General features: G+C 32.1%; 1 protein-coding gene across 1 annotated transcript; it reads right to left on the bottom strand.

The window, feature by feature from the left end:
* Positions 1-2,317: 2,317 nt before the first annotated feature.
* LOC126774460 (large subunit GTPase 1 homolog) lies at positions 2,318-11,344 on the bottom strand. Its single transcript, XM_050496014.1, has 10 exons — positions 11,146-11,344; positions 10,765-10,988; positions 10,467-10,688; positions 9,724-9,844; positions 8,797-9,372; positions 8,063-8,215; positions 7,429-7,567; positions 6,917-7,116; positions 4,838-4,926; positions 2,318-2,539 (listed from the first exon to the last, which is right to left on the bottom strand). Exons 1-10 carry the CDS (start codon positions 11,239-11,241, stop codon positions 2,419-2,421), a joined length of 1,941 nt encoding a protein of 646 aa, XP_050351971.1. The 5' UTR covers positions 11,242-11,344; the 3' UTR covers positions 2,318-2,418.
* Between the last annotated feature and the right edge of the window lie 602 nt (positions 11,345-11,946).

Raw genomic sequence — 11,946 nt, 5'->3', positions numbered from 1 at the left:
TTTAAAAGCGCAAGATTAAAGTGATTCTACAATGAAGAGAATAACATGAAAATATTAGAAGAAAGAAAATATAAAGTTCTCGATAGAATTGTCTTTTTCCGCTTTGCTGCTGATGGTTATAGAATGTCAACAGCAAAGTGAAAAGGTCTCCTTTATGAGAACTTGCTACAATATGCCCTTCGTCAGAAAATCGCCGCTGAAAAATTATACTACTTGGACACGTGGAAGAACATAGTTATTTTTCTAATTTGTCATTCGTCTTTCAACTCATTTGCAACACGTTTACAATTAAAGTTGTTTAAAAACATTTTTGTGTGTGCCTGAAATGTCACTGTCATGTTGTCATTGCATATTGTTTTATATTATACTGTGTACTGTAAATGTAATTAATGTTTTTTCAAAAACCTAAAAATATGTATAATATGTTTTTATGTACATCCAACGTTTCTGTAAACATGAAATTTTTGTTGACATTAATTTACTCACCATTTATTAAATATTTAATTAAATGTATTGTAAGAAATAAATTAAAATTATCATTATTATTATATTTTTATATTATTCATATGTCGTGTTTAAATAATTATTTCATTTAATTATAATATTGTTCTGTATGTATGTATATCTACTGTAGAATTACATAGTTTTCACTCATCATCATTAAACGATTCAAAATTTGAAACCGAATTATCCGATATCATATGTCATCTATTTTATACGTGACATTGGCAAAATATTTTGCACTCAAATACTGTAGATACACGCCAGAAAAGAACAAATTTTTTTTTATGTATTACAAAATGTCGAATTACACTGTTATAGTTTGATATTAGTAGTTATGTTCAATGAAATGTTATATGTTCCTACAAAGTTTTAACATTTTCAAGATTAATTAGTATACAAGATAAAAATAAAATAAGATATTTATTATCTTTTTCATCCATTCATTGTGATAATCACAAATATATGTATTTTTTAAAATAACAGCCTAGTCTACCTACAAACTATAATATAAAGCAAATACAATAGTTTAGCCTAGCTTTTAAGAAAAGGTGTGTTATAGTGAAAGATAACAAAAAAATGGTCTGTCATAATTAATATTAGAATTATGTGGTATTTTCAATTAAGAAAACAATAAATCAATTGATAATTTAAAAAGTATTTAACAAGTGTTTTTAATTCAGTTTTAAATTTTGTATAGATTCCATAGAAATGAATTTTACAAAACATTTTTATTCCATGTTTATAATAATTGATTGGTGTGAAAATTGCAGTCTGTTAAATCGAACAGATTTAAGTATTTTAATAAGGTTAACCCTGAGCCCGCCATTCATAATATAAACATTTTCAGTGCGTAGCTGTTAAAATATTCGAGGAATCCTATGGCGTAACGTTGGCCCGAATCTTCTGATTTACAACGCCCGCTAATTTAAGACAAGTGCTCGATTTCACATTCGCAACTCGTATGTCTGATACCACACTTTAGGCTACGATGAAGTTAAACTAATAAATCATTCTTTCACAAAAAAAGTTTAATTAATAAGTATGAAGTAATTACTTAATAAAATTTTCGTTAAAATTATTTCTTTACAGAATTTCATTGATTTTAAAGTATTTCCCGCCCAATTTAACGTAGTTTACACGCCCAAAGTTTCATGTCATATATGTATGTATGACGTAAACCCCATTATTTATCGTCGGACATAGATTTATAACGTTTAAATTCTTTGTTTGTTTTATAAGCACCACTTCCAACTAAATTACGATGTTTGCTTTCCACATAAAGTAGCCATTTTATTGATCAATATATATTTCTTTATTTTGATCGTTACCGTTATATGTTATAAATGTATTTAATTTAGTATCTGTGGCACTCAATATGCCAAGATGGACCAGTTTAAATAAATCGTAGATATAAAACGTACTTCCTACATTAAGCTCCGAGCACACGTTCGATAGGCCAGCCTATGTAGTTAAAATTGAAAAATCCAAATAAAAAAAAAATAATGCGACGTCGCATAGACTCGTAATAAATCTCACAGGTAAGCCGCGTTTATAGTGTATATTTTACATTGTGTGTAATAGAAAAAGCCTAAAAAAATTACCATTTTACAGGTACATGAGTCGAGTGACAGGATCAGATGTTCTAGGTATAAAATGCCTACAACGGATGGATAGAAGAATGACAATATAACTTTATTTCATTCAATACTAAGTTTTTATCGCCAAAAAAGCATATATTCTAAACAACCAACAATTGATACATTTCATACTTAAAACAACTTCAGTATATAATAAATAAAAAGCAATTACAATGCAACATAGTTTATTAAATATCGACATTCGTTATGTACTCAAGTTTTTAAATTAATGCTACATATTTATTTTCTGAACTCTATAATATTCAATCTGTGGTCTTCAATGTTCATCTAAATGAGCATAGACTCTTCTCAACTTTTCTCTTTTGTTTTTATTTGCATGTTTCTTTTCAAGTTTCCAGGGTTTTCTAACAATCGGCTTTTCTGATGGCGCTGTGACACTAAAAAAAAAATATTAAATTTTTAATCAATTTTTTTGTGTTACAATAATAAATCGTTATTGCTTAATATGAATGAATAAAAAATATTTACAATCACTCAATACAACAACAATTAATACCGAAAAAAGATTACATAAAAAAAAACAAAATAATAAAGCGAGCATCATAATATTATCGTTTAATATAATTATTAAGAAAACAATTTGTAATACAAATTTCGCAACACAGCAAGTGATTCAATAAAATATTTCCACAACCGAGATGAAAGAGATCTCATCCGAAAATTATCAATTTTAGTTAAGGGAAACCTAAATAAACTTCCCGGAGACGAAATAGTCACCCTGGACCGAGGCCAAGCGTTAATTCATAAAATTTAACTGCTTTACGAGTAGTCCCGGAGTTAACGAGCATGAAAATTGCTCTTAAAGTAAATACGGACGCAATAATGTGTGCAACGTCTTATGTTAGAATGTGAAAATTGTATGGATAAAATATGTACCCTATATATAATACACATCTTTTGTATATATTTTTTTAACTCCACTTTGTTGCATATAACGTAAATCCAAAGGCGATCTTATCACTTAAAGCTACAACAAATAAATATAAATACTTATATCTCACACACAAGCTTTTTGTGAAGAAAGTTTAATAAAAGTTTTATAGTGAAATAATACATATATAAATATAAAAATGAACATTAGAAAAAAAAGCTAAATCGTTGCTTCAGAAATCAAGTTTTCAAAATCATGAAACATGAGATGCGAGTTTCGAGCATAATAATAAAATATTCTAATCACATTAATGTAATAATAATAATAGTCCTCCAGACCGATTTCGGCCACGGCGGCCAATCTCAAGAGAGACTAGCCAACTGCGCAGGAGATATTATAGTGCACATGTGTGTGCGCAAACACAGGTGCACTCTCTGTTCCCAAACTCTCATAATCCGATAAGACAGCAATCCGACACGACTAGAAAGAGTTCAGGAGTTCAAGCTTTACGTGCTTTCCGAGGCACGGGAGTGTACATATTAACATCTTCCGGACTCCGGGTTGCTATTGAGAATTTTCGACAGAAAAACTCAAAAACATTTTATTGGCCCAACCTGGGATTTGAACCTAGGACCTCCGGTCTGCGGTCTTACCTCTAGCCACTAGAGAGTCACATTAATGTATTATAAGTTAAAACAAAATGATTCTAAAACGTAAGCAGATGTCCAACATGACAAATGTCTATCAAGACCTTGGATTAGCCCTTATTTTTCGCGGTGAGAATTTCCACCAATATGAGTGTCACGTGCAATGCCCTGAACCGCACTATGCCGTAGTTTCGTAAATAAAATTGAATATGGACCTCCTACATTGAGCAGATTATACAGGGCGGCCGCGACAATTATAAGTTGGTTGTAATGCGGCTCGAAACTATATTTCTCGTCCAGATACGCACAGAATAAAGGTTACTCGCAAGAACCAGTCAAAATTGAAATTGCAAGGGCCGCGATTTGTGTTTCGCCTATCACCCGTCGTCTCCCACCCTAACATCCATGTACTTGGGGTACGCTTCCAATAGTCTACTCAGGCAGACTGTGCTGCAACTGAACCCACTAGGACCACCTCATCGCGAGCCACTGTCACGATGGGCATGGTTTTCAAAGCGGCAATGCCGAATATATTTGATCGCACCTTGAACTTCAATTGAGCATCGGAGAGTAGAATCAACTTCGAAATGCAGAACGAGACGGGTAGTGAGTATTTTCTCAGAGAGCAGCACGAGTGATTTGTATCGTGAGGATAGTGCACGATTTTCATTCAACAACAAACATAATTTCTCATCTTTTAATGACTTTGAAAACATTACAAAGCTTTGGCATCTGACGAAAGAACTGAGATCCGGCTGCAATCTTCGTTAGTGGAGCGCGATGGGACGGATGACAAACCCTCTAGAGGAAATCTTACAGTTATATTTTCGTATTACGTTACTTGGAAAATACTTGTTTCATTTACTTATAACAATTAATTTAAAATCTTTTGTTCAATACAATGATGAAATGAAAACCGTGGACGCTAGACCTACCTTACCTTACAACGACACCCGTGAGAATCACAATCCGAAGATTGAAAACGATGTTCCAGTCGGAATGCAACTTTGAGAACATAAGCTATATTCAGCTTTAATTTTTTTTTCTCAAAATTTAAACGTCTTTAAAACTATACAAACGAAATGCGTTACATAAAATTTTATTACAAGAAAAATCCATTCAAAAAACATTTTCCAAATACTCATTTCAATACATACCCCAAAATTGGTTTTCCTTTAACGTGGGCACCACTCTTCTGCATAGCGAAAAACGTATTGTCGATTTCCTTTGACTTATTCATCCAACCCTAAAAAAACATTAAATTTTTAAACAGATCACTCAATACTCAGTTAAAATGAACCAAGGTTGTTCTACATCTCTAAATAAAATAACCTTTGATAAACTACGTAATAAAATTGTTTGATGGAGTGTTTAAAGTGGGTGTTTTTTTTAATAAAGTCTTGTGCTAAAAATCACGTGACTCATTCCCAAATTATTTCAATAACATAGCAATGAACGAAGATAGATCATTGATGACACATTGAATGAAACACAAACAACTAAAGTAAAGTAACAGCCTGTGAAGGTCCCAATGCTGGGCTAAGGCCTCTTCTCCTTTTTTGAGGAAAGAAGAAGCTTATTCCACCACGATGCTCCAATGCGGGTTGGTGGAATACACATGTGGCAGAATTTCAGTGAAATTAGACACAAGCAGGATTCCTCACGATGTTATCCTTCACCGTCAAGCACGAGATGAATTATAATCACAAATTAAGCACATAAAAATTCAGTGGTGCTTGCCCGGGTACATCACGATCAGCCACGATCATCGGTTAAGATTCACGTGTTCTAACTACAAGGCCATCTCGGCTCTACAAACACCTGAAGATCACAATATAAGTATGCGACAAAATTTTTATATTACTAACTATTATGGTTTATATTTGAAGGTGAAAGAAGATATTACATGACGACCTGCTTGTTCCGGATAAAGTAATGCCATAAATATGTCCAATATCACACAGTGGAGCAGCATGATGGAATAAATCCCAAGCTTTATCGTTAGCAGATATGAGAGCCTTAGAATGAGGTATTTACATTCTGTTAATAGCAATAGAAGCGAAATATACAACTATTTGTTTTTTTATGTCCGTAAATATATTTAAAAGCTATAACCCGTTTCACTGTTCAATAGTTTCATTGCCTTATATTTTGAACTTTTTTCGAATACCAGTAGGTTTTTAAATAATTAATTAAAAAAATTGCAATTTGCTCTATGATAAATATTTTTATATGATTAATACCTAATCAGTCAAAAGAACAACGTCACATTCTTCTAGATAACCAATTCATGATGATGATGCCGATGTCCTCCTGATCGAGAGAGTTTAGCTAGCTGCGTTGGACATATTATAGTACACAAGTGTGGAAACACATCTATTGCCTAACTCTCATAATCCGATGGGACGGTAATTCGACAAGACCGAAAAGAATTCAGGAGCAGGATCAACGGATTTACGTGCTGTCCGAGGCACGGGAGTGTACACACTTTCAACCCAGACTCCGGGCTACTACTGAAAATGTTCGACAGAAAAACTCAAGTCTTGTTATCAGACCAACCTGGGGTTTGAATCCAGGACTTCGAGATCTGCGGCCTTATATATATATTCTACACCACCCAGGCAGTCAAATAGACCACATCATATAGACTTACCAGCACAAATCCAAAACATCAATTTCAATATAGAAATACCATAGTACCATATGAAACAAACTTTTTTTTAATTTATATAATTGGTAGGCGGGCGAGCATATGGGCCACCTGCTGGTAAATGGTCACCAACGCCAATAGACATTAGCATAGTAAGAAATGTTAACCATCGCTAACATCGCCACCTACCTTGGAAACTAAGATGTTATATCTCTTGCGCTAGTAATTATGGCTCACCCACCCTTCAAACCGGAATACAACAATACAAAGTACTGCATTGTGCGGTAGAATATCTGATGATTGGTTGCTACCTACCCAGACGAGCTTACACAAGACTCTACCACCATTAAAACTTACCTCAACAGCTCTAGCCTCTCTTGGTGTTGGTTTCCTTGTCATCGCTTACATCGCCACCAACCTTGGAAACTAAGATGTTATATCTCTTGTGCTAGTAATTATGGCTCACTCACCCTTCAAACCGGAATACAACAATACAAAGTACTGCATTGTGCGGTAGAATATCTGATGATTGGTTGCTACCTACCCAGACGAGCTTGCACAAGACCCTACTACCATTAAAACTTACCTCAACAGCTCTAGCCTCTCTTGGTGTTGGTTTCCTGGTCTCATTTTTCTTCTCTTCTATCAAATCATCCACAGGAGCTGGTTCATATCCAGGGGGTAATTGTTCCCAGTGTAAGCGACCACTGGCAGCGTCTTTCAAGAAAAGTCGAGCTGATCTCGATTGATCTGGCTGACCAGCGGCTGTCATGAAGCCTCTATTAACTGGAAAAGATAATAATTTTAGAATTTAAAATATTAATTATATCATTATCATTTTTTTTGGACAAAGTTGCAAGTTTGGTTGTAAGTTCTGCTAGGCCACATTCCGAACCGTTGGTAGCGCTTGACGATTCATAGTTAAAGTTCATTTGAATAAAAATTATTTTGATTTGATTTGATTTGAATAGTAAAAAGTAACTCAATAAGACCTTCATAATGATTGGTTAAGTAGTTAAGACGTGAAAATGTAACAAACAAACCAATAAAAAAAACTCACTTTGGCATTCATAATATTAGTAAGGATGAAAAACTCACAAGCATGCGCGGTCAATATTTTCCTGTATTCAAGTTCACTGCCTTCATACTCTGGTAGAAGGAGTCCATATTTGTGCTGGAATGTGTATCGACTCACGAGCTGGCACAGACGCGCCATTGCTGCATCGTGAGATTGCATCTAAAACAATTTATCTATTTAATGCAACATATAAAACAAATACTTATTATTATTGTACATGAAATATAGAAAAACCGCCTTATAAGAACACAATTAGTGACTTAAAAAACATATGTACGAAAATATATTTGTCAAATTCCTGAAATTAGTTATAACTTTTATGACTTGAGATATTTCTACATCGAGTAAGTATTGATAATTATCTGCATTAGCAAATTTAGACCAAAAGTTGTTTTTGCATTCATTATTATTGTTTAATACAAGCAACATCCGTTGCGTTCAAGCCAAAACCTAAAATATCTAAACTTTGTTTGATGATACTGTAGTACAATTACCACAACTGACTATTTAGAATTTTAGACATATTCAAAGTTGAGTAAATAAATACATATAAAAATAACATAAAATTTAAATGAATGATTACACTTTTCTTTTAAACCAATATTTCTAAAGCTTTTAAGTTTACACAACAGACTATATATGTATTAAACTTACTTGATCAATGGGCAGAACAGCTGTCAGCAAGAGATCTGGTGTTACGGCATATGCCGGTAATACTAGTCCAGGGCAGTCCAGCAGTTCTATATCATCATCCAATATCAGGGACTGTATGTGTCTTGTGTGACCCGGCATGGAGCTGACACTAACCTTTTAATATGAAGAATTGATGAAGATTAATAATCTAATTCAAAACCTTTTATTCAATGTAGACATTGCACACTCATTAATTCATGGTCAAAATAAAATTAATTACATGTTTGGAAAAGAAAGTTGGTCTTATTATTGATATAATTATTATAAGTAAATACCACTGAGTTTTTATGTACTTAAAATTCATCACATACCTAACAGTGAGAGAAAAAATTGTGAGTAAACCTGAATGACTCGTATAAAAATCTGTCACATGGTATATCCACCAATCCGCATTAGTATAATAATCTCCAAGACTTATTTTGACAAAAATATGTCGATAAATTTGATGAAAATGAAATTGGGGGATAAAGCATCTGCTCGATAGCTAAAGCATTGGGATATAAAGAAGCTGTCACTTTACCTTTGTATTGTATAAAAATATTGAAATACGAAAAATCATAATTAAATATTGGGCATTTAATTGAGCAATATGATTTATATGTGTTTATTTGTATATATTGTTTTGTTAATTAATTGGACTTTCTTTCCAAATAGTTAAATAAATGTACTAAATGTAGTTATTATTTTTTATATACCTTTTTAGTTTGCATCAAAACATTAACAGAGCTTGATTTTCCAACATTGGGGTAACCGATCATTCCAACTGTCAGTCTTGGTGGATTCTTTAATTTATCAATCTTCTGCTCTTTAAGAACTTGTATCAGTCTATCCCGGTCGAAAATTTCATGTGAATTTGTTACTTGGTCAATATTTTCATTTATTTTATCTGCTTCTTCTGAAACAGAATTTGTATTTGTTGCTTCCGATTTATCTGCTGACTGTGTAAGTGTTAATTCTATACTCTGAAAAGTTTCTATTGGTTTCTCCAATCTTAAATTTTCTAGTACCTTATCTAATGCTTCTTGAATGGCATCTATTCTATTAGCCGTATCATTAACTGCTTTACCGAGATCTCCCAATTGCTTTTTAAACAATTCAATGTCATCTCGTGTTTCATTTAAAGCATTATGATTTTCACTTTCCTCTTCAGAATCAACAGACTCTGCGCTTGAGTCATGATTATCATCAACTCCATTAGCTTCATTACTTTCTTCAGATATTTTCCTTTCCTTAGTACTTTTTGCAGCAGAGAAGAATATTATTGAAATGTTCTAAAAAATATATAATATCTTATGTAGCTACCAAATAACTTCTGATCAATATTATTTAAAAATTAACATCATAATGACTGAAAACGTAAAGATGTGAATTGCACAAACATTATTTTATGAAATACAAAGTTGCATATTTTTATCTAAACAAACAATTTATATAAATTTCTTTAAATGGATAATTTGTATATGTTATTTTATTAGGTATTATTATCTCCTACACTTTTACTTCTGTAGACCATTATTTTTGACAAATTAGTTTAGTTTAACTAAAGGTTCATGAGAGTTAACTCTAATATATACTCTCAATATTACTGTTTTTATATCTGAAGAATATAACATATATTTTACCTCTTTAGCAAAATACTCTGCCCAACATTTTCTCCCATACTCTGTAGTTAAATCAGCTTTGTTTAATAACAAAAAAATCTTGCATTTTTGTTCAGTCGCATACTTCTCCAAATCTGCACATCTACAATACACATATAAAATATATTTTAGAATTTCATCGTCAAATATTTTGTGTCCAGTTAAAACATTTTAAATTCCCATTACCATCTTAGTTGGTGGAATATTAACAATGTCAGGAATAATATTTCTTACTAGCTAATATATAGACATTGGTTCGTAAAATTATGTACTGCAGCCGTAGCAATTATGAACTATCAGACATTACTTTCTATTTAAAAATAACAAAAAACCTAATGTGATAATACTGTCATTTGCATGCTTTTTTTTTCAATTGTCTTGTTTTCTTTTAGTTTTTTTCTTTTTTATTTTCAGTTAAGATATTTATTTTAATTATTTTTTTTTACACACAGCCAATCGATCCAAATTATGCAGAGCTTGTGCTATGGAAACCAGACAACTCATATACTACATATACTACTTTTCTTTTGTAAATACATACTTATATAGGTAATTACACCCAGACTCAGGACAAACAGACATGTTCATGCACATAAAGGTCTGTCCTGGGTGGGAATCGAACCCACAACCTTCGGCGTGAAAGGCAAGTATCTACCAACCATGCCGACTGGCTTATCTAAATTTATTTTAATTTGTTAAGTGATATAATTATGACGGTATTTAACCTGAACAAAAGTGGATTTCTTGCATCCAACAATATTAGAACTATATCAGACTTCTCTAAGGTTCTCCACAGCTGTTTCCAGAGTTCTAAATTTCTTTCATATGGTGTTACTGCTGCACCCAGTTTGGTTTGCAGTTCATTTAAATAACGTCTCCAATCAAGGAATTCATCTCTTTCTTTTGTTAACTGTTCCTCTGCTGTGATACCTGGTTTCCATTGAGGTCTGAAAAAAGTATAGATATTATTAAATATATGTTATTATTTTTATTTTCTTATAAGATTCATTTCTATAGTTTTACCTTCTTGGAACTGTCAGCGGCTCATCAAAATCTGGTTGTGAGGTAGCCAATTCAACTTCACATGGGGCAGATTTAACATATTTAACATTCATTTTTTCAGCAATAAACTCTCTGTTAGCTAGCTCTGCCGTTGACAAGAACTCTTGGAGTGAAGATTCGGCTGTGACAGATTGTAAATTAAGACGACCCCAATCATATCCATCCTGGACCTCCGTCGTATGGAGCTATTTCAAAAAATGACAAAAATAAAATAAATTAAATGACTAAATAAATGGAAATATATTAATTTATAATAAGCTATTTTGTAATTTTTATTCTTTCTTAGATATACGCTTGTGTATGGTAAAAACTTAAATGTTTTAATAAGTAATATTAATTCACCATCGTATTGTCTTCTACATGTCGGCGATGTCGATTTTTAGCAAATCTGTCTTTAATAAGAGCACGACCGAGTGATTCTTTATTTTTCTTTCCCATTGTATGAAACAAACTGAAAATGCGATAATAAACTTAGAAAAACTTTCTGTTAAAAATAAACGTGGTTTACTAATGTCTAAATTATAACATTTTGTCTGTCTGATTATCAAAACTGTCAGCTGTCAAGTTACTTACGACAGTCTTGACATTCAACTACTGTTTGTTATAAGCACCTCGTTTTAATTTTTCGTAATAGCAATAATTCATGTAAATTTAAACAAATAATTATATGTACGTGATATTTAATTAACGAAAAAATGGGGAGAAAAATAGTACTGCAAAATGGCAAAATCATAAATAATGCTCCTATTTTCTTATATTTCGTTAAAGTTAGGTACTTTTTAATCATTTTATATTAATCTACCACCCAGTTTCTATTTTGGGATAATATTTGGTGCCTGTATATAACAAATTAATGATAAGTTAATATTTCATAACAAGTGAACCTAAAAATATTTTATTTTTCAATTTTTGAAATTGACACACACCAACACAAATTGTTTATAGTCTCAAATCAGAAATATAGTAGCTTAGCTCTTTGATGAGTAAAAATGTTCTGTTCAGCTTGTTGCAATAAGCAACTCCATGGAGCTCTTCAGTTTTTTATGAATCTCAACTTTGTAATTCGTACTTTTAACCTTTAATTGCTTTTCGTTTAATTTCGTTCTAAAGTTAAATAAAATACTATGACATACCTTCGTTTGT

The sequence above is a fragment of the Nymphalis io genome, chromosome 16 (genome assembly GCF_905147045.1).
Source record: "Nymphalis io chromosome 16, ilAglIoxx1.1, whole genome shotgun sequence".
NCBI classification, from domain to species: Eukaryota; Metazoa; Arthropoda; class Insecta; order Lepidoptera; family Nymphalidae; genus Nymphalis; species Nymphalis io.
The sequence above is the reverse complement of the archived record's forward strand: the minus strand, read 5'-3'. Positions and strand labels throughout refer to the sequence as shown.